Below are 24057 nucleotides of genomic sequence, written 5' to 3' on the forward strand. Positions count from 1 at the left end.
TAGTTGACTTTGTCATAGTTTGATAACTGTGTAGTTTAGAGTAATTATCGAGGTTAGATAGGCAGCTATTTTCGTCCCCCGCGACGCCATAGTTGCTTTTGTATCATGATAAGGTGTAGTACTGAAACTATCGAGGTTACCTAGCCAGCTACACGTTCAAACAAAGTCAACAATGCAGCCACTGCTAGCTAGCCTACTTCACCAGCCAGCAGTACTGTATCATCTTCATCATTTTAGTCAATAACATTTTTGCAACGTAAGCTTAACTTTCTGAACATTCGAGTGTAGTCCACTTGTCATTCCAATCTCCTTTGCATTAGCGTAGCCTCTTCTGTAGCCTGTCAACTATGTGTCTGTCTATCCCTGTTCTCTCCCCTCTGCACAGGCCACACAAACGCATCACACCGCGTGGCCGCTGCCACTCTAACCTGGTGGTCCCAGCGCGCACGACCCACGTGGAGTTCCAGGTCTCCGGCAGCCTCTGGAACTGCCGGCCTGCGGCCAACAAGGCAGAGTTCATCTCAGCCTATGCTACCCTCCAGCACCTCGACTTCTTGGCACTGACGGAAACATGGATTACCACAGATAACACTGCTACTCCTACTGCTCTCTCCTCGTCTGCCCACGTGTTCTCGCATACCCCGAGAGCATCTGGCCAGCGGGGTGGTGGCACTGGAATCCTCATCTCTTCCAAGTGGACATTCTCTCTTTCTCCCCTGACCCAGCTGTCTATATCCTCATTTGAATTCCATGCTGTCACAGTTACCAGCCCTTTCAAGCTTAACATCCTTATCATTTATCGCCCTCCAGGTTCCCTTGGAGAGTTCATCAATGAGCTTGACGTCTTGATAAGTTCCTTTCCTGAGGATGGCTCACCTCTCACAGTTCTGGGTGACTTTAACCTCCCCACGTCTACCTTTGACTCATTCCTCTCTGCCTCCTTCTTTCCACTCCTCTCCTCTTTTGACCTCACCCTCTCACCTTCCCCCCCTACTCACAAGGCAGGCAATACGCTTGACCTCATCTTTACTAGATGCTGTTCGTCCACTAATCTCATTGCAACTCCCCTCCAAGTCTCCGACCACTACCTTGTATCCTTTTCCCTCTCGCTCTCATCCAACACTTCTCACTCTGCCCCTACTCGGATGGTATTGCGCCGTCCCAACCTTCGCTCTCTCTCTCCCGCTACTCTCTCCTCTTCCATCCTATCATCTCTTCCCTCTGCTCAAACCTTCTCCAACCTATCCCCTGATTCTGCCTCCTCAACCGTCCTCTCCTCCCTTTCTGCATCCTTTGATTCTCTATGTCCCCTATCCTCCAGGCCGGCTCGGTCCTCCCCTCCTGCTCCGTGGCTCGACGACTCATTGCGAGCTCACAGAACAGGGCTCCGGGCAGCCGAGCGGAAATGGAGGAAAACTCGCCTCCCTGCGGACCTGGCATCCTTTCACTCCCTCCTCTCTACATTTTCCTCTTCTGTCTCTGCTGCTAAAGCCACTTTCTACCACTCTAAATTCCAAGCATCTGCCTCTAACCCTAGGAAGCTCTTTGCCACCTTCTCCTCCCTCCTGAATCCCCCTCCCCCCTCCCTCTCTGCGGATGACTTCGTCAACCATTTTGAAAAGAAGGTCGACGACATCCGATCCTCGTTTGCTACGTCAAACGACACCGCTGGTCCTGCTCACACTGCCCTACCCTGTGCTTTGACCTCTTTCTCCCCTCTCTCTCCAGATGAAATCTCGCGTCTTGTGACGGCCGGCCGCCCAACAACCTGCCCGCTTGACCCTATCCCCTCCTCTCTTCTCCAGACCATTTCCGGAGACCTTCTCCCTTACCTCACCTCGCTCATCAACTCATCCTTGACCGCTGGCTACGTCCCTCCCGTCTTCAAGAGAGCGAGAGTTGCACCCCTTCTGAAAAAACCTACACTCGATCCCTCCAATGTCAACAACTACAGACCAGTATCCCTTCTTTCTTTTCTCTCCAAAACTCTTGAACGTGCCGTCCTTGGCCAACTCTCCTGCTATCTCTCTCAGAATGACCTTCTCGATCCAAATCAGTCAGGTTTCAAGACTGGTCATTCAACTGAGACTGCTCTTCTCTGTGTCACGGAGGCTCTCCGCACTGCTAAAGCTAACTCTCTCTCCTCTGCTCTCATCCTCCTAGACCTATCTGCTGCCTTTGATACGGTGAACCATCAGATCCTCCTCTCCACCCTCTCCGAGTTGGGCATCTCCGGCGCGGCCCACGCTTGGATTGCGTCCTACCTGACAGGTCGCTCCTACCAGGTGGCGTGGCGAGAATCTGTCTCCGCACCACGTGCTCTCACCACTGGTGTCCCCCAGGGCTCTGTTCTAGGCCCTCTCCTATTCTCGCTATACACCAAGTCACTTGGCTCTGTCATATCCTCACATGGTCTCTCCTACCATTGCTATGCAGACGACACACAATTAATCTTCTCCTTTCCCCCTTGTGATAACCAGGTGGCGAATCGCATCTCTGCATGTCTGGCAGACATATCAGTGTGGATGACGGATCACCACCTCAAGCTGAACCTCGGCAAGACGGAGGTGCTCTTCCTCCCGGGGAAGGACTGCCCATTCCATGATCTCGCCATCACGGTTGACAACTCCATTGTGTCCTCCTCCCAGAGTGCTAAGAACCTTGGAGTGACCCTGGACAACACCCTGTCGTTCTCTACTAACATCAAGGCGGTGACCGATCGTGTAGGTTCATGCTCTACAACATTCGCAGAGTACGACCCTGCCTCACACAGGAAGCGGCGCAGGTCCTAATCCAGGCACTTGTCATCTCCCGTCTGGATTACTGCAACTCGCTGTTGGCTGGGCTCCCTGCCTGTGCGATTAAACCCCTACAACTCATCCAGAACGCCGCAGCCCGTCTGGTGTTCAACCTTACCAAGTTCTCTCACGTCACCCCGCTCCTCCGCTCTCTCCACTGCCTTCCTGTTGAAGCTCGCATCCGCTACAAGACCATGGTGCTTGCCTACGGAGCTGTGAAGGGAACGGCACCTCCGTACCTTCAGGCTCTGATCAGGCCCTACACCCAAACAAGGGCACTGCGTTCATCCATCTCTGGCCTGCTCGCCTCCCTACCTCTGAGGAAGCACAGTTCCCGCTCAGCCCAGTCAAAACTGTTCGCTGCTCTGGCACCCCAATGGTGGAACAAGCTCCCTCACGACGCCAGGACAGCGGAGTCAATCACCACCTTCCGGAGACACCTGAAACCCCACCTCTTTAAGGAATACCTAGGATAGGATAAAGGAATCCTTCTAACCCCCCCCCCCCCCCCCCTAAAGATTTAGATGCACTATTGTAAAGTGGTTGTTCCACTGGATATCATAAGGTGAATCCACCAATTTGTAAGTCGCTCTGGATAAGAGCGTCTGCTAAATGACTTAAATGTAAATGTAAATCTCTACACCACATATCCACAACACAAAATGTTCAATACCACCATACAACAATATCACAATGTGTGCGTATGCATGTGTCTGTACCTTTGTGTGTGTCTTTTTACAGTCCCCATTGTTCCATAAGGTGTATTTGTACATGCTTTTTAAATCTGGTTCTACTGCTTGCATCAGTTACCTGATGTGGAATAAAGTTCCATGTAGTCATGACTATGTTGTACTGTGCGCATCCCATAGCCTGTTCTGGACTTGGGGACTGTGAAGAGACCTCTGGTGGCATGTCTTGTGGGGTATGCATGGATGTCTGAGCTGTGTGCTAGTATTTTAAACAGACAGCTCGGTACATTCAGCTTGTCAACACCTCTTACAAAAACAAGTAATGATAAAGTCAATCTCTCTTCCACTTTGAGCCATGAGAGATTGACATGCATGTCATTAATGTTAGCTCTCCGTGTACATTTAAGGGCCAGCCGTGCTGCCCGGTTCTGAGCCAACTTCAATTTTCCAAAGTCCCTCTTTGTGGCACCTGACCACACTACTGAACAGTAGTCTAGGTGCGACAAAACCAGGGCCTGTAGGACCTGCCTTGTTGATAGTGTTGTTAAGAAGGCAGAGCAGCTCTTTATTACGGACAGATTTATCCCCATTTTAGCTACTGTTGTATCAATATGTTTGACTGTGACAGTTTACAATCCAGGGTTACTCCAAGCAGTTTAGTCACCTCAACTTGCTCAATTTCCACATTATTCATTACGAGATGTAGTTGAGGTTTAGGGTTTAGTGAATGATTTGTCACAAATAACATGCTTTTAGTTTTGGAAATATTGAGGACTAACTTATTCCTTGCTACCCATTCCGAAACTAACTGCAGCTCTTTGTTAAGTATTGCAGTCATTTCAGTCGTTGTAGTAGCTGGCCTTACTCAAAGCCAGTGGCATGTCATTAGTAAAGCAAGGGGCCTAAACAGCTGTACTGGGGAATTCCTGATTCGACCTGGATTATGTTTGAGAGGCTTCCGTTCTGTTAGACAAGTAACTCTTTATCCACATTATAGCAGGGGGTGTAAAGCCAAAACACATATGTTTTTCCAGCAGCAAACTATGATCGATAATGTCAAAAGCTGCACTGAAGTCTAACAAGACAGCCCCACAATAATTGAATCATCAATTTCTCTCAGCCAATCATCAGTCATTTGTGTAAGTGCTGTGCTTGTTGAGTGTCCTTCCCTATATGCATGCTGAAAGTCTGTTGTCAATTTGTTTACTGTGAAATAGCATTGTATCTGGTCAAACACCATTTTTTCCAGAAGTTTATTACGGGTTGGTAACATGCTGATTGGTCAGCTGTTTAAGCAAGTAAAGGGTCACCAGCAAAGCACCCCCACACCATCACACTTCCTCCTCCATGCTTCATGGTGGGAACCACACATGCGAAGATCATCCGTTCACCTACTCTGCGTCTCACAAAGACACGGCGGTTGGAACCAAAAATCTCAAATTTGGACTCATCGGGCCAAAGGACAGATTTCCACCGGTCTAATGTCCATTGCTCATGTTTCTTGGCCCAAGCAAGTCTCTTCTTATTGGTGTCCTTTAGTAGTGGTTTCTTTGCAGAAATTCAACCATGAAGGCCTGATTCATGCAGTCTCCTCTGAACAGTTGATGTTGAGATGTGTCTGTTACTTGAACTCTGTGAAGCATTTATTTGGGCTGCAATCAGAGGTGCAGTTAACTTTAATGAACTTATCCTCTGCAGCAGAGGTAACTCTGGGTCTTCCTTTCCTGTGGCGGCCCTCATGAGAGCTAGTTTCATCATAGCGCTTGATGGCTTTTGCAACTGCACTTGAAGAAACATTCAAAGTTCTTGAAATGTTTCGCATTGACTGACCTTCATGTCTTAAAGTAATGATGGACTGTCATTTCTCTTTGCTTATTTGAGCTGTTCTTGCCATAATATGGACTTGGTCTTTTACCAAATAGGGCTATTTTCTGTATACCACCCCTACCTTGTTACAACACAACTGATTGGCTCAAGCGCAGTATTTCCACAAATTAATTGAAATGCATTCCAGGTGACTACCTCATGAAGCTGGATGAGAGAATGCCAAGAGTGTGCAAAGCTGTCATCAAGGCAAAGGGTGGCTACTTTGAAGAATCTCCAATATAAAATATATTTGATTTGTTTAACAGTTTTTTGGTTACTACATGATTCCATATGTGTTATTTAATAATGTTGATGTCTTCACTATTATTCTACAATGTAGAAAATAGTAAATATAAAGAAAAACCCTTGAATGAGTAGATGTTTCCAAACGTTTGACTGATACTGTATATATACAGTATATTTAATACATGCATTACATAGCCTACTACATTACAAACTTGTGGTTGGTCTATTACTAGGAGTAAGAAGGAACCATGAACAATTGAAATTGTTATCTGACAAAAACACCGAAGGAAGGGGAGCAGTTATTTAAGCAATAAGGCCCGAGGGGGTGTGGTATATGGCTGTTCTTACGCACGATACAACGTGGAGTTTCTGGATACAGCCCTTAGCTGTGGTATATTGGCCATATACCACAAACACCCGAGGTGCCTTATTGCTATTATAAACTGGTTACCAATGTCATTAGAGCATCAAAAATAAATGTTTTGTCATACTCGTTGTATACGGTCTGATATACCACGGCTTTCAGCCAATCAGCATTCAGGGCTCGAACCACCCAGTTTATAATAAACAATTGACGTAATCAGTGTGCACATTTTATATCCAGACCAATATCAGACACAATCTTACAGGCAGTGCTGTGAGCAACCTTGCTTTAGGGTCCGGAATGAAATAAGCGGAAGAGCCGAGAGACGGAAGACTCGGCGGAAGCGGTCTGTCAGGGAAGAAACATTTGCAGAATTTGACACAAAGCCTTAGGATCTAAAACAAATTTTATATTTCGATTTAAACGTATTCCCCAGTCCGCTGCAATGATTCTGCTAGAAATCAACAACCGGATTATAGAAGAGACGCTGACGTTGAAATTTGACAGCGCATCCAATGGGTGAGAAATCATTGTTCCAGACTAGCTTGCTAGCTACCGAATAGCTAACAGTAGCCTTATCTGAATGCCTGGCCAGTATTATTTGCTCGGCAGTGAATGATGGAAGGAAAATGTGCGGCTGGTGGAATTGACAGAACAGTGACTAGATTTGACACGTACAGTAATATTCTGATTTAACTGAATCAAGTGGCACGCGCCTCTGCAAGAGACATCGCTTAGCCGGAATAACGGGGTGTGTCTGTCACTGGTTAGCTTTGGCTAGCTAGACTAGCTGGGCAGGGGAAGCGTTTCTGACAACTGTCTAGCCCCAAAAAGGGGGTAACGCTAAGCGAACTCTAGCTTACGTGTGCTTGTCGGCATCCCCTCAGTTTTTGTCCCAATGAACTGCCAATTTTTCAATTATGATGGTGTCTTTCACATAAAATATGTCCAGCCGTGTTGTTAGCTAACTATACATATCACTGGCTGCTATGCTAATCACCGCAATAAAAGAGAACCTGCTTTTCTAGTTCATGGTATAGTAGCTGGCTAACTAGTTTGCTTTCATCTCTCCTCGCTTTGAATTGAGAAAGAGAACGTATCGTTATGGGTTAACCTTGTATTAGCTAGACTCGTTCAATTTAAGGAAATTAATAATCAGACTAGATAGCTGCTAACGAGTACATCTAGCAATATATTAGCCATCGCATTGTTGGCCTCTTCCGCATTCCAGCATCCCCAAGTTGGGTCTTGTCAGTGCAACACTCTGGGGAGAGGAGCTGCAGTTATAGACAACCTCTAAACCCCAAGGAGTGCTTTCTTGAAATACAATTGCAAGTTGCACGAAAACCAAAATGTTTTTACACGAATATGCCAACATGGTAACTGCTGCTGCAGAATATTATTATACTGGCAGCAAATTAAGCGTTGTCTATAGTTAAGCCTACTCAACAAAACATGGCCGAATTTGTTATATTATCATGCATTCAGTTTCATACAGATTTGACACGTAATCCTCTCAATTTGCAGGACTAAACCAGAGGCAGTGGAGGTGACATTTGCAGGTGAGTTAAGGACTAGTGGTTATTAATATTTCCATGCAGTTTTAACAATAATATGCTATTTTCAGGAGTGAGTTGTCCAGGTGGGTGCTTGTTTGTAACTGGTGGCTTTTATCTGAACTGTAGATTTTGATGGTGTCCTCTACCACATCTCCAACCCCGATGGGGACAAGACCAAGCTGATGGTCAGCATCTCCCTCAAGTTCTACAAGGAGCTGCAGGAGCACGGAGCTGATGAGGTGACACACACACCAGCATCTGTACCTCCCTTGCCCTCCGTTCAATCTACAGATATGTCCCGTGTAGCTCAGTTGGTAGAGCATGGCGCTTGCAACGCCAGGGTTGTGGGCTTGATTCCCACGGGAAGTTATTGAACTTTTGGACTCCCTCTGCATATTTGCAATCAAATGCCAGAATTTTCTCCTTAGCTATCTTACTCTAATTCCACTGATTTCAGAACTCAGTCCTCCAGAAAGAGGAGAGCAACACTTATGCAGTTCTACTACCTGATATCTTTATTTTTTTTAAATCAGCATTAAAAAGGATTACCTACACATACTGACCAGCTCATATTATAGACAGAAGCGCACTACATGGCAGACCAATCCGAACTCGTCTCGCAGCATGTCCAGCCCACTCCTTTTCTCAGCCAATCATTGCTAGCGGGAAGGATGCAGTCTCTTTCCATGGCTAAACTAACTAGGCTCATAATTTAACAACTTTATTTGTGTTTCCATATGGCATACAAGTTTGTTATTAAGGCATTGTTCCAGAATGCATTTCTTGCAAAAAAACTGCATTTATAAATGAATTATAAAGTTTACGTTCAAATGGCACTCCTGTGAAGTAGTGATGTGCGACATACAGCTAGTTTCCTGAAACGAGTCACATATATTTTTTTTAAGGATGAAAATGTATGCACTCACGTCTGTGAGTTGCTCTGTATAAGGGTGTCTGCTAAATTACTCAAATGTAATGCTTGAAAACTAACCCATGGCACTCATCATAGATTCAATTGTAGTTTAAAATGTGTGTCAGAGTAGATGTGTTTATTTTATGTGAAAAGGGAGAAATGTCTGTAAAGCAGGATGTCAGGGCTTTGTACATCCTCACCATGTATGGAAGAAAGCGGCAGCAGTGGTTTCATATAGAAACAGGAAGTGCTTTCTGACTCACCCTATAAGGAGGTAGTGCTGACTGAGACAGCTAAATGTTGCCTAATGAACACCATGACTGCTTTCCTGTAGTCTACCAGTCCTTGTTTTCTTACTCTCAGGGAGCACTACTGGATCAAAGGACTGGATAGGTTTTAACAGTATTGCTTTTACCTGTTGAGCACTTTAAGATCATGGAAGAAAAGAGCTGTGGAAAGGAACACCTATATCACTTGCTGCACAGTGGTGTGTTTTTTTAAAGGACCAGATCATGTCCCAGTCCTGTCACCTGACCATAGAAAATGAATCTCTGCCTTCATTGCCTTGTATCCTACTTCAAGCTCCGTTCTTCATTGTAGTGGTATAGAAAGCTAGTTTAACTACTGCAAAAACAAAGTGGCCTTGTGAGAACATGTTCAGCTAATCAAGCCTTGTCCTTTTCAGTCACTCAATGTACATTTGGTTCACCTTGTCACCTTTCTTCACTAACCCACAACAAAACACATTTTCGTGTAGAAATGTTCTGCTTTACGTGTTACATAATAGATTTACACAATACATAAATACATGTGTCACAATGGTGCACTCTTGCAATTTTACTGTAAAGGAAACTGAGTTGCAGTACAGCTTCTTATAATAGAAGTTGTGTCATCTCCTCTGTTTTGACATGTGGAAGCTGGATTCGCATATTATTGCCTTTTTTTGTTCAGAACATGGGCTACATTCCAGTGATTCCACATTGACAGGTAACCGTTGTTTTAGGGGAAGGCTTATGATCTCCCCTTACCATTATCTACACTGAGACATCCATCCCTACCAGTCCACTCTAGCTCTCTGATGTTGCATAGCTGGTGTCTGACTCTGTTGGTGCCTTTGCTCTCTGTTACTGGCCCTAATAACACACCAAATCCCTCCCTCCTTTCAGCTGCTGAAGCGGGTCTATGGGAACTTCCTGGTTTCACCCGAGGAGTGTAAGTATTATGTAACTACGGTCCACTCTCCCTATGTAAGTTACCACTGTCACAATGTTAATGACTCCAACTACTCAGAGAATGATCAACAGCGCGTCATATAGCCTATCCCTTACGGAGGTCCAACACCCACACTTTACTTATATTACTACCACTGACTTTGCTGATAGCTACTTTATTCAGGAAAAATGTACTAACTATGACTGATACAGTATGTGGTTGTCCCACCACCTAGCTGTGACTGAGATACAGTATGTGGTTGTCCCACCACCTAGCTGTGACTGAGATACAGTATGTGGTTGTCCCACCACCTAGCTGTGACTGAGATACAGTATGTGGTTGTCCCACCACCTAGCTGTGACTGAGATACAGTATGTGGTTGTCCCACCACCTAGCTGTGACTGAGATACAGTATGTGGTTGTCCCACCACCTAGCTGTGACTGAGATACAGTATGTGGTTGTCCCACCACCTAGCTGTGACTGAGATACAGTATGTGGTTGTCCCACCACCTAGCTGTGACTGAGATACAGTATGTGGTTGTCCCACCACCTAGCTGTGACTGTAAATGACTCAAATGTAAAAAATAAACTGCTTCTTGTTTTCCTGCTTTAGTTTTTTCCACAGCCTGAAGTGTAGACACATTCAATTAAAATAACACCATGCACCCACGCCTCCTCCGTGATTGAAACTATGGATAGTGTTTACTGGGTGATACGCTGTCTTTGGTTGGCACTCGGTCTAACGCTTTGCATTTAGGCCAACACGTTGTTCATTTTTTTTTGTTTAATAGTTTACTTTGTTGGAAAGTCAATGCAGAATTTGGGTTTTATTTGTATTGTCATTTGCTATAGGCTGGTTTTGACCCCCATTCCCCTCAGAGATTGACACACGATTGACACCATGTCATAGATAGTAAACCTCTTACTAAGAAGTTTTCTAGCGATTTTTAATAATTATATGGAATGATAGCTGATCTTGTCTGTGATTGGCCGTCTCCTAGGCTACAACGTGTCCCTGCTCTTTGACCTGGATGCGGTCCCGGCCAACAAGGAGGAAGTGATCCACCAGGCAGGCATGCTGAAGAGGAACTGCTTTGCCTCGGTGTTTGAGAAGTACTTCAAGTTCCAGGAGGAGGGCAAGGAGGGAGAGAAGAGGGCCGTGGTCCACTACAGAGACGACGAGTCCATGTAGGTGGCCACTGCACTGCCTGGATGAAAATGTATAGAAGTAACCATAAACAAGGATGCTTTTTGTTGTTGACCACTAAAAGTCTGAGGCTTTGGGTGAGGGGTGTTCTACTAAAACATATGGAATTGTTTTGAGGTGGTCATGACAGAGATCATTTAGCTATTTGATTTGGAATTTTAGGACCCCTGTAGGTATCAAAACAATTACTTGTTAAAATATAGAATTTTGCCTTTACTGCTATGGCCCATAAAAACACATTGAATAACACATTCATAAATGGTGAAACAGTCAAAAATCATAAGGAATAAGGTTTTGAAGTGTGTGTGTGTATATCTCAATCACACACACTACCAGTCAAGTTTCAAAAACACCTACTCATTCAAGGGTTTTTCTTTATTTTTACTATTTTCTACCTTGTAGAATAATAGTGAAGACATCAAAACTATGAAAAAGCACCTATGGAATCGTGTAGTAACCAAACAATGTTAAACAAATGTTATATTTGAGATTCTTCAAATAGCCACCCTTTGGCTTGATGACAGCTTTGCACACTTGGCGTTCTGTGAACCAGCTTCATGAGGTAGTCACCTGGAATGCATTTAAATTAACAGGTGTACCTTCTTAAAAGTTAATTTGTGGAATTTCATTCCTTAATGCATTTGAGCCAATCAGTTGTGTTGTGACAAGGTAGTGGGTGGGGTGGGGGGATATACAAAAGATGGCCATATTTGGTAAAAGACCAAGTCCATATTATGGCAAGAACAGCTCAAATAAGCAAAGAGAAACGACAGTCCATCATTACATTAAGACATGGTCAGTCAATACGGACATTTAAAAAACTTTGAAAGTTTTTGCAACTGCAGTTGCAAAAATTATCAAGCGTGATGATGAAACTGGCTCTCATGAGGACCGCCACAGGAAAGGAAGACCCAGAGTTACCTCTGCTGCAGAGGATAAGTTCATTTGAGTTACCAGCCTCAGATTGCAGCCAAAATAATGCTTCACAGAGTTCAACTAACAGACACATCTCAACATCAGTTGTTCAGAGGAGACTGTGTGAATCAGGCCTTCGTGGTCGAATTGCTGCAAAGAAACCACTACTAAAGGGCACCAATAAGAAGAGACTTGCTTGGGCCAAGAAACACGAGCAATAGACTGACCTTCATGTCTTAAAGTAATGATGGACTGTCATTTCTCCTTGCTTATTTGAGTTGTTCTTGCCATAATATGGACTTGGTCTTGTACCAAATAGGGCTATCTTCTGTATATCACCCCTACCTTGTCACAACATAACCGATTGTCTCAGATGCATTAAGAAGGAAAGAAATTCCTCAAATGAACTTTTAATGCACACCTCTTAATTGAAATGCATTCCAGGTGACTACCTCATGAAGCTGGTTGAGAGACTGCCAAGAGTGTGCAAAGCTGTCATCAAGGCAAAGGGTGGCTACTTTGAAGAATCTCCAATATAAAATATATTTTGATTTGTTTAACACTTTCTTTTTTTTGCTTACTACATGATTCCATATGTGTTATTTAATATTTTTGATGTCTTCACTATTATTCTAAAATGTAGAAAATAGTAAAAAATAAAGAAAAACCCTTGAATGAGTAGGTGTCTAAACCTTTGACTGGTACTGTATATATTTTTAAATCCAAGAAACCTTTTTTTTTTTTACTGCCAGTATTCCATGTCACTGAGGTGACTACTGGTTGTTGACATGTTTCTGTGTTTGTCCTCAGGTATCTGGAGGCCAAGAAGGACAGAGTGACAGTGGTGTTCAGCACTGTGTTCAAAGACGACGATGATGTCATCCTTGGGAAAGTGTTCATGCAGGTAAAACAATATTTCTCTCTCAAGTAGTAATGCACCGATATGACATTTTTGGCCGATACCGATATCCAATATTTTCCTTGTCAAAAAAACCCGATACCGATATTTAACATTTTAGCGGCCTTTTAAGCATTTTAGTACAGTTAAATAGTTAAAACACACATGGATGCAGCGGTCTAAAGCACTGCATCTCAGTGCAGGAGGAGTCACTACAGTCTCTGGTTCGAATCCAGGCTGTATCACATCCGGCCGTGATTGGGAGTCCCATAGGGTGGCGCACAATTGCCCCAGCGTTGTCCGTGTTAGGCCGTCATTGTAAATAACAATTTGTTCTTAACTGACTTGCCTAGTAAAATAAAGGTTACCACACTGACAAAAAAGTTATTTTGTTGGCATGTACGTCTGTCCCCATTACCAGTAAAACATAATCAAAACTAATTTCTTTCACTTACTTGCTGTGCTGTTTCGTTCAGTCGTTTCATTCTTAACCAGGATTTCATCATACATGTCAAGCAGTGAAGTTTCAGCTGTCTGTCCGTGGCCTCTCTTCCTCGGTGGGCACGGTCACTGTGTCCGTTTCCATCTTGTCCAGCTGTGTATGTAACATTTCACGTAAACCCTGTTTCTTGTCTGCATCGAGGTAGTGGTCCTTGTACCTAGCATCAAGCATGGTGGCGACACAGTAAAGAGAATGCCACCGACTCGCTTGTTCACAGCCTGTGTGGGCAGTTTTGTTGAGCAGGCGTTTCAGTGCCATGACAGAGGGTATCATGTCTGCTGTTGATGAGCTTATTTCTCCAGTCAGTTGTTCGAATGGAGCTAGCTAGTGTGTTCATGTTTCAAACATGTTCTCAAACGCCATTGAAATGGCAGCAGCAGTGTGACAACCAGCACATTCATGAGCATGAAATACGGTTCGACGACCCACTGTGCTGTCAGACTCAGCATGCTCATGGGGCTGATATCGCTGGTCCAAATGTCAGTCGTGATGCTATTACTGTGTAACTCCGGTAGGACAACATCTGAAAAATAGCACACTTGGTAGTGTGTACCGGTGCTCGACCAGTCGGCGAAAGCCAACATCACCCATGACAGAGAACGGTTGTCAAGGACAACGAATTCTATTATCTTGCCGTTTTAATGGATTTGGCCTTTGAGTTGTCTCGCTGAAATGTTCTTACTCTTTCAAATGACTGCTTGACTTATTGACTGATCGATCCACACAGCAGACATTGTGGAATAGGTTTGGAATGCTGTGTAGCGCAAAATCTTACGTGGCGTCATTACATCATGTACCTACGTTATAGGTATGCACGTCTGCTTTGACATCGGTATTGCACATTGGCATTTTTAGCTAATATTGGCCGATGCTGATATATCATGCATCCCTACTCAAGTTTTCATTACCCTTAACAGGAACCGCCTCTCACATGATTAAAACGAGCTTGGCAGCACTATGTACGGTACAAAATGATGTAATTACAATACAGTATGTAGTTGTGAAAAGGAGAAAGGGTGCCAAAGTATCTTTGCGCTGTTGCCTAAAGGCAGTTCACTACAGTAATGATGAAACCCCATCACCTCTCCATGTCTGTGTAAATGATTTATTAAATATCTTATTTGCTCTCTACACTATTAGGTATTTGTCATGGACAACCTTAGTGTGTGTGTGTCGCTCTTTGTATGTGTCTCACTGTCTGTCTGTGTTGCTCTCTCTGTCTCTGTGTGTAGGAGTTTAAGGAGGGTCGGCGAGCCAGTCACACTGCCCCCCAGGTTCTGTTCAGCCACCGGGAGCCGCCGCTGGAGCTGAAGGACACTGATGCCGCCGTTGGAGACAACATCGGCTACATCACCTTCGGTCTGTACCAACTTTTCCCAGGTTTTCCACAAATCCTGGCTGGAGGATTCTGGATTTCCTGCTTATTCCCTTCTGATTCCTGGACTCTTCCAAATGGGATTTTGGGCCTTCCTGGGAATTACATGGGTGTACTGTACAATATAGTGCCTAGAGCTGAATTGTGTGACCATTAAATATATATTTTGTTTACTTAAACTAGACATGCAATTAATTAGTCTGTTTCTAACGCTAGTGACATGATAGAAAGTAGTCACTGGATGATCATGAACAAACATTAGTTTGAATATCAGGTCAGTCATCAGCCTAATTCCAATGTCTTTGTGGTAATGTGTTATTTCTCCTGTCCTCTCAGTCCTGTTCCCACGTCACACCAATGCCAACGCCAGAGACAACACCATCAACCTCATCCACACCTTCAGGGACTACCTGCACTACCACATAAAGTGCTCCAAGGTGACTTCCCTAACTACTATACTAACTAGGACCCTATTAGTCCTAACTTCTGCACTGCCCTAACTAGGACACTACTGTACCTGCACTACCCAATATAGTGCTCCAAAATGAGCATGAACTATTGCCCTTACTAGGGCCCTACCATACCTGCACTACCATGTAAAGGAACAGTTTTCTGGACATAGATTAAGCAAGGGTTGAGGGAATAACTTTACCTGTCCTAACTAGGACCCTGCTTTACCTGCCCTACTTTACCGGCACTAGCATGGTAAAACGCTGCAGTCTGTGATCATAAAGGTATCTGATGGGCTTTCCATCGTAAAAAGTTACAGGTGTGTAAATATGTGCTTTTCAGATTCCTGCCTGGTATGAGTTGAGATCAGTTAGTGTGTGTGAGCTGTTGGTTCAGTAGGTGTGTATTAAGGTATGTCTCTGTCCCCTCCAGGCCTACATCCACACACGTATGAGGGCTAAGACTTCCGACTTCCTCAAGGTGTTGAACAGGGCTCGACCCGACGCTGAGAAGAAGGAGATGAAGACCATGTCGTAAGTATCAGTTTAGCCTTTTAGCTCACTATGGATAGTATTACATGTTTATGTGGGAGGGGGATCCTAGATCAGCACACCTACTCTCAGATGCTTTTAGAATATGGTCCTGCACTGTGCTTGATTGAGCTTGCCTGGAACTAATGGAATAGTCCCAAAAGTGCAAGCCCCGCCCACCTGGCACTCCAGCCAATGCTCGAACAAAACGTTCAGAGTAGTTGAAAAAAATATACATACTATTTGGACCCAGGTCTGGCTTATTCCACTGCCAGCCATTGGGTTCACTGGGATGTGGGTGACCTAATGTTGACTCTAGCTAGCAGCACTGCCTGTAGGACACTTCTGTCCTTAAAAACAAGTCATATGGGAAATTCATCCTGCTGGAACTGTGTGCCTGTGAGTGCAGCCTGTTCTCAAAGATCAAAGAGATCAGTTCATCTGTTATCATTTATTGAAGCACACTGGCTACTTTCACCATGTCCCCAGATCTGATTGTCCCTGATAATGCTTTTTTAAAATGTTGTGTATGAAATGTTTTCACGTCCCTCGCCCACCTCGACATTCCTTTCTTAATTAAATACCACCGAACACACACTCATCGGCGCTGTGTGGTGAACAGCAGTCAGACGGAGAGGGACAGCCAGGGTGGAAGTGTGTGCTCTCTCTACATCTCTGGTACCAAGTTGCAGCCTTCGCCCAAACCACAGCTGATAAATGAATGGATTGCAGAGATTCCTTAGAAGCTGATAAAAGAATAGATTCTACAAATTCCTTAGAACCCTCCTGTAATGTTCTATTGTCTGTAGGCTACTGTGTTTGTGAGGGCGGTCTTGTTTCAACAGTTGTGTGTTGGTTCGTTCATTGTGTGTGTCCTACTAGAACTGCTCTGACACTAGCAGCGCTGTTTGAAGTGGGCTCAGGTGGAATTTTTACAAGCTCCTCACACTCAGGTTGGTCCCTATTGCTGTGTGGGATCTGTGGATCTGACCAGCACTCCCCCTCTGTCTGAAACAGAAGAGCCCTTGTCTCTGCTCTGGGTGGAAGGAAGCAGGGGTGTACTCTTGTTTCACATTCTGGGATTTAGTCAGCGGTAGTTGACATAGTTGGGTCAACATTTAGTTGGAAGGTGTGGTGTCTGTATTTTTTTTACTCCTGCATGAAGGCCATATGTGCTGACCTTCTGTGTGTTGACCAAGAGTCTTCTGTTCTTTCGACCAATCGATTGGTCAACATTTTTAAATGTGTATTTTTCCATATAGACGCATCGAATGTCTTTTAATCAAATCAACTATATGTACTGAGCTTGTCTGATGCTTTAAGCGAACTGTTTGATTCAATAATTAAGACACACAGATGAATAGAGGGAGTCCGACCGCAATTGATTTGATTGTGCCGGACATTGAGCGACTGTGTGACGAACACCCCTTCACTCTCTCCTCCCTACTGCAGCGACCACCACACATCAACAGTGTGTATATTGCTTATTCCCTCAACCCTTGCTCTCAACCCTCGCATGCATGTGACCAATAGGGCCTGACCAATAGCATATCATAACCACGTCAATAAATTGGTTATAACAAACTCTGAACACCATAACACATGTGACAGCAAAATGGATGCAGAGGACGTGACAAACTCGAAACGGGAATGTTTACTGGTTGCACAGGAGGTAAAAGGGAAGTCAGATGTCTGGAATAAATTTGACTAGTTGTAGTAAGTACTGGAGATCAAGAAAAATGTGTTATGGAGCGCTGGGATGGTAGTTCTCCAGGAACAGGGTTGGAGAGAGGACCTATAGGATGGTTGTTCTCCAGGAACAGGGTTGGAGAGGGAACCTATAGGATGGTTGTTCTCCAGGAACAGGGTTGGAGAGAGAACCTATAGGAAGGTAGTTCTCCAGGAACAGGGTTGGAGAGAGAACCTATAGGATGGTTGTTCTCCAGGAACAGGGTTGGAGAGGGAACCTATAGGATGGTTGTTCTCCAGGAACAGGGTTGGAGAGAGAACCTATAGGATGGTAGTTAGGAAGCGCTGTGTCCATATTAGATCTATGTGTGCCAAACAGGTGCTGTTAGATTATAATATAAGTTTTGTGACTGTTAGGAACAATATAAACAACACTAAATAATGGTAAGCATACCAGTGTGTGTTTCTAACGTTTTTTTGTAAAGCCTTTATTGCAGCAAGGACTAAACAGTCCCATTCGTGAATGGAATGGTTTAGGGCTATTTATTGTTTATGCTAATTATTCAATGGTTGCTTTATTTTATTTTTAAACTAAATTGCTTGATTGCATTTCACATCATGAATGACTCGTATGCTGTGTGATGACATGAACAAATTAATTATTGATACAGTAGCCTATACAAGTATTGAAATATAGGCCTAAGTTATGGTATTAAGCAGGATGGGCTTTTAGGCCTACAGCCTGATGGTGGTTATATAAGGCTGCTATACTAAACCTACTAATGATAGACATAAATTATTATAATAACAATAAGGGAAAAGGAGGGTTATTGTAAATATAATTTCAGGCAATTTGTAACCGTGTAAACGACACTAAATAATACTAGAGGCTGGTCTAACGGAAAAAGTGTATAGCCTTTATTTCAGCATAGCAAAGATTAAAAACGTCTGAATTTGTGAAATTGTTGCGTGAGGCTTGGTGCTCAGTGTCAGTAGGTTGTTAACACTCAAACAGGCAACAGAAGTAGGATCTGTCTTATTTCTGTAGATGCAGCGCACTGATGTTTCACAACCGCGACCACTAGCCAACACGGGAGAAAGCGCATTTGTTATAAAATGATATTTTTATTTCTGTTGCACCGTTGTTCTTACATAATGTAACCATATACAATTTCAGTAGCACGTCTTGGACTGTGCCATCCCCAAGGCCTCCACAATGGATCAGTCCACTCAGACAGGCACCAATCAGACGGGTGTTTTGTACACAGTGATTTAAAATAACAATGATGTTTTGCTCGATTAAAGAAATCTAGGTCGACTAACAGCCTATCAACCAAACAATCGACTAGTCGACTATATTGTCAGCCCTAATCTACAGGGTCGTCTGAAAGTATTCACACCCCTTTTTCCACCTTCTGTTACAGCTTCAATTTAAAATGGATTAAACTGGCCTACACACAATACCCCGTAATGTCAAAGTGGAATTATGTTTTACAAATTAATGAAAAGCTGAAATGTGGTGAGTCAATAAGGATTCAAGCCGAAATAAGTTCAGGAGTAGAAATGTCCTTAACAAGTCACATAATAAATTGCATGGACTCACTCTCTGTGCTATAATAGTGTTTAACATGATTTTTTAATAACTACCTAATCTCTGTACATACAATGAATTATCTGTAAGGTCCCTCAGTCGTGCAGTGAATTTCAAACACCGGTTCAACCACAAAGACCAGGGAGGTTTTCCAATGCCTTGCAAAGAAGGGCACCCATTGGAAAATGGCTAAAAATGTAAAAAGCAGACATTGAATATCCCTTTGACCATGGTGAAGCTATTATTACACTTTGGATGGTGTATCAATACAAAGATACAGATGTTCTTCCTAACTCTGTTGCCAGAGTGGAAGGAAACTGCTCAGGGATATGACAGTGAGTCCAATGGTGACTTTAAAACAGTTTAATGGCTGTGATGGGAGCAAAATGAGGATGGATCAACAACATTGTAGTTACTTCACAATACTAACCTAATTTACAGAGTGAAAAGGAGGCCTGTACAGAATAAAAATATTCCAAAACATGCATCCTGTTTGGAACAAGGCACTGAAGTAATGCTGCAGAAAATGTGGCAAAGCAATTACATTTTTGTTTTGAATACAAAAAAGTGTTATGTTTGGGGCAATACAACCGCTCAAATAAGCAAAGAGAAATGACAATTCATTACTTTAAGACATGAAGGTCAGTCATTGCGGAGATCAGCCATTCACCTACTCTGCGTCTCACAAAGACACGGCGGTTGGAAACAAACTCACATTTGGACTAATCAGACCAAAGGACAGATTTCCACCTGTCTAATGTCCATTGCTTGTCTTTCTTGGCCCAAGCAAGTCTCTTCTTCTTATTGGTGTCCTTTAGTAGTGGTTTCTTTGCAGCAATTCAACCATGTTCACACAGTCTCTGAACAGTTGATGTGTCTGTTGCTTGAACTCCGTGAAGCATTTATTTGGGCTGCAATCTGAGGCTGGTAACTGTAATGAACTTATCCTCTGCAGCAGAGGTAACTCTGGGTCTTTCTTTCCTGTGGCGGTTCTCATGAGAGCCAGTTTCATCATAGCGCTTGATGGTTTTTGCGACTGCACTTGAAGAAACGTTCAACGTTCTTGAAATGTTCCGTATTGACAGACCTTCATGTCTTAAAGTAATGATGGACTGTCGTTTCTCTTTGCTTATTTGAGCTGTTCTTGCCATAATGGGTCTATCTTCTGTATATCCCCCTACCTTGTCACAACACAACTGATTGGCTCAAGCGCATTATCCCTCCTGTTTGTTTCATTGAATGAATTACGTGTTCCCGGTCCAAAATGACCGTCCCCATTTTATAGCTGATTATGAATCCATAATGCATTTATTATCAACTAATGTTGTGTTAGATCTTTTTATCAACTTAAGTTCTTGTGAACATTAGACGTTTTGAACTTCTGTTTGCTATTTATGGCCTGTAGGACTCATTGACCTGAGCTCTTACAACTTGTTTTTGAGTAAAAAAAAGCATAATGTATGGATTATTTTGACTATAACAAATACTCAGGTGAAACATATTGTGCTATTTATCACAGACTACTTTGTGTCAAAGTTTAACAAGGACTCTCTCCTCCTCATCAGTGTCATGATCAAAGATATGATCAAGAGCCTCACATACAGTATATCGTTTGGTCATTGTGCTGCCACAGAATGGATTGTGAGCAAGGCCTCAAAAAAGCTTTATATACCAGAGCTGTGAAGTTCTATATATTATTGAAACAATGTTGCGATTTTGTTTGTGAGAATGTGGTTCCCATGGGGGAAAGATATCTGTTGAGGAAAGTTTCCCGTGGGGGTTGCCATGGAAGCCAAGAAGGGGAGTGAGGGGTGGGTGTGTGCGCTCAAACACACATGTATGTGGGGGTCTGGGAGAGGAAGTGTGTCCATCTGATGAATGGGCATGTGCCTGAACTCAATTTTATACGATAATTGTAGTCTCACCCATTCATTTCTGATGACCGGTCATTTTTGACCGGGAACACCATAGGTGTACAAAAGTTAAATAAAACACCCAAAATGTTATGAAAATCATCATGTATTTTGTGTGTTCAGATGCCCTGTGTGGACAAAGTCATGTAACCTTATGAGAATCAGGTTAAATGACCTACATTTTTCAGAGAGAACATGTAAATCGGTCCAATTCGAGCAGGAACACAGCAGGAGGGTTAAGAAGGAAAGAAATTCCACAAATTAACTTTTAATTAACAGGTGTGCCTTGTTTAATCATTCCAGGTGACTACCTCATGAAGCTGGTTGAGAGAATGCCGAGAGTGTGCAAAGCTGTCAAGGCAAATGGTTGCTACTTTGAAGAATCTCAAATATAAAATATATTTTGATTTTACACTTTTTTTTTTGTTGGTTACTACATGATTCCATGTGTTATTCTACAATGTAAAAATAGTACAATTTGTATTTATTTTTTAAACTTGAATGTGTAGGTGTCCCAACTTCTGACTGGTACCGTATATGTTTTTTTAAATTTATTTTACCCCCCTTTTCTCACCAACGGGCTCGGGAGAGGTGAAGGTTGAGTCATGTGTCCTCCGAAACATGACCCGCCAAACTGCGCTTCTTAACACCTGCCCGCTTAACCCGGAAGCCAGCTGCACCAATGTGTTGGAGGAAATGCTGTTTAACTGACAGTCAGCCTGCAGGTGCCCAGGCCACCACAAGGAGTCGCAATGAGCCAAGTAAAGCTCCCCTGGCCAAACCCTCCCCTAACCCGGCCAATTGTGCACCGCCCTTTGGGACTCCGAGTCACGGCCGGTTGTAACACAGCCTGGGATTGAACACGGGTCTGTAGTGACGCTTCAAACACTGATGCAGTGCCTAGACCACTGCGCCACTCGGGAGGCCCCATGTATTTCATTTTCAATACATTTTCAAACATTTGTAAAATAAGCATGTTTTCTTTTTGACATTATGGGGTATTGTGTGTAGATGGATGAGGGGGGGGGGGAAATATATTTGGAATTCAGGCTGTAACACAACAAATGTGGAATAAGTCGAGGGGTATAAATACTTTCAGAAGGCACTGTATCTGCCTTCAGCTGTCAACTATATCTTTCAACAAGTTTGTCACCTAGTCAGCGCCAACGAGGAGCCTACCTTGGACCTCGTGGCGGGCGAGGAATAACACCTAGAAGCAGGAATTTTTTATTAACCTTTATTTAACTAGGCAAGTCAGATAAGAACAAGTTCTTATTTACAATGACGGCCTAGGAACAGTGCCTTGTTCAGGGGCAGAACGACAGATTTGTACCTTGTCAGCTCGGGGATTTGAACTTGCAACCTTCCAGTTACTAGTCCAACGCTCTAACCACTAGGCTACTCTGCCGCCCCAAGCCCTCTGTAGAATAGGCTTTAGGGCGAGCTGCCAATAAAGTGTCTGTGTGGCAAGACTTTTTAATTGATTTCTGGCTAACTTTTTTTTTTTTGTCTGTTTTCAGGGGCAAGACGTTCTCCCGCTGAGGCTGGGCCACACGCGCACTCTGACCCCTGGACACGCCCAATCGTGCCACACTGAGACTCGACTCCACATCGGACAGGATCACAGGCCCCTAAAGCCCCGCGTGTCTATCCTGTGTCTTTTTAAAATAAAGTTGTCTCCTCTTTGAATAAAGTTGTCTCTTAGTAGAAATCGAGGCTTAAACAAATAAAAAGGGCATTCCTTCCTTTGCATAGTTAAAAGATAATTATTAGTCCTATATAAATATATATATATGAAATGTTTTGATACGATATCTTTTACTCCATTTGGTACTCTTACCTTGCTCCCTCCCTCCCTGGTGGTATCCATAACTTCAGAACCCCTCCTCTCTCTCTCTCCCTCCCTGGTGGTGTCCATAACTTCAGAACCCCTCCTCTCTCTCTCTCCCTCCCTGGTGGTGTCCATAACTTCAGAACCCCTCCTCTCTCTCTCTCTCCCTCCCTGGTGGTGTCCATAACTTCAGAACCCCTCCTCTCTCTCTCTCTCCCTCCCTGGTGGTGTCCATAACTTCAGAACCCCTCCTCTCTCTCTCTCCCTCCCTGGTGGTGTCCATAACTTCAGAACCCCTCCTCTCTCTCTCTCCCTCCCTGGTGGTGTCCATAACTTCAGAACCCCTCCTCTCTCTCTCTCCCTCCCTGGTGGTGTCCATAACTTCAGAACCCCTCCTCTCTCTCTCTCCCTCCCTGGTGGTGTCCATAACTTCAGAACCCCTCCTCTTTCTCTCTCCCTCCCTGGTGGTGTCCATAACTTCAGAACCCCTCCTCTTTCTCTCTCCCTCCCTGGTGGTGTCCATAACTTCAGAACCCCTCCTCTCTCTCTCTCCCTCCCTGGTGGTGTCCATAACTTCAGAACCCCTCCTCTCTCTCTCTCCCTCCCTGGTGGTGTCCATAACTTCAGAACCCCTCCTCTCTCTCTCTCCCTCCCTGGTGGTGTCCATAACTTCAGAACCCCTCCTACCTCCATGGTGGTGTCCATAACTTCAGAACCCCTCTCTTTCCTCCTCTCTATGCTTCCATGTTGTCTGTACCATTGTCATTGGAAAAATAAACCAGTCTTATAAAAATCATTATTTTCTGTGTTGTGGTTTCACAGACCTTAATCTCACATTAACATGACTTTATTTGTCCAATTGTACAGGTACAAGGTCCAACAGAAATGTGACTTGCACTTTATCCCAACTCCTCCAAAAGACAAAAAGGTACACATACAGGTTGGAGAAGGGGGCTGCCATACTACGGCGCAATTGTGGGGGTTAAGTGCCTTGTTCAAGGGCGCGACGGCATCTAGCATTTGATACCAGCAACCCTCCCGTTGCCAGCTAACGTCACACATGATTTTTCTCTTAAGACCCGGGATTCGACCTAGCAACCCTCCGGTTGCTGGCTTCTCTAACCGCTAGGCTACCTGTCGATACCTGCCATCATGTCCTAGTATCTTTACAACTTCAGTCCTTGTTTGGCAGAACTTCATCTCACATCAACCAAAGTTGTTTCCTTGTTTCTTTTTTGCCGTTTTATCTAGATACCGTTCCTTAGAACTCCAGACCTCGTTTCCTTAGATCATTGTCAGCCATGAGTTTCCTTTCAAGGGATAGCTGCGTCTCCTTTGGCAACACATTATCTTGAGATAACAAACACATGTCATTTTACCTGTTGCTAGGGAACATGACAATGGTGGAGATTTGAGAGTTCAGTCAAGGATTTACATTTAAGTCATTTAGCAGACGCTCTTATCCAGAGCGACTTACAAAATGGTGCATTCACCTTATGATATCCAGT

General features: G+C 43.9%; 1 protein-coding gene across 1 annotated transcript; it reads left to right on the top strand.

Moving 5' to 3' along the window:
• The first annotated feature begins 6188 nt into the window (after positions 1-6188).
• On the top strand, positions 6189-22411 carry LOC106574678 (actin-related protein 2/3 complex subunit 2-B). Its single transcript, XM_014150678.3, has 10 exons — positions 6189-6482; positions 7491-7525; positions 7649-7761; positions 9602-9647; positions 10650-10836; positions 12581-12674; positions 14403-14529; positions 14882-14982; positions 15428-15528; positions 22239-22411. The coding sequence occupies exons 1-10, from the start codon at positions 6409-6411 to the stop codon at positions 22258-22260; spliced, it is 900 nt and encodes a 299-aa protein (XP_014006153.1). The 5' UTR covers positions 6189-6408; the 3' UTR covers positions 22261-22411.
• The last annotated feature ends 1646 nt before the right edge of the window (positions 22412-24057 follow it).

This window comes from Salmo salar, chromosome 16 (genome assembly GCF_965601325.2).
Source record: "Salmo salar chromosome 16, fSalSal1, whole genome shotgun sequence".
In the NCBI taxonomy this organism is placed as follows: Eukaryota; Metazoa; Chordata; class Actinopteri; order Salmoniformes; family Salmonidae; genus Salmo; species Salmo salar.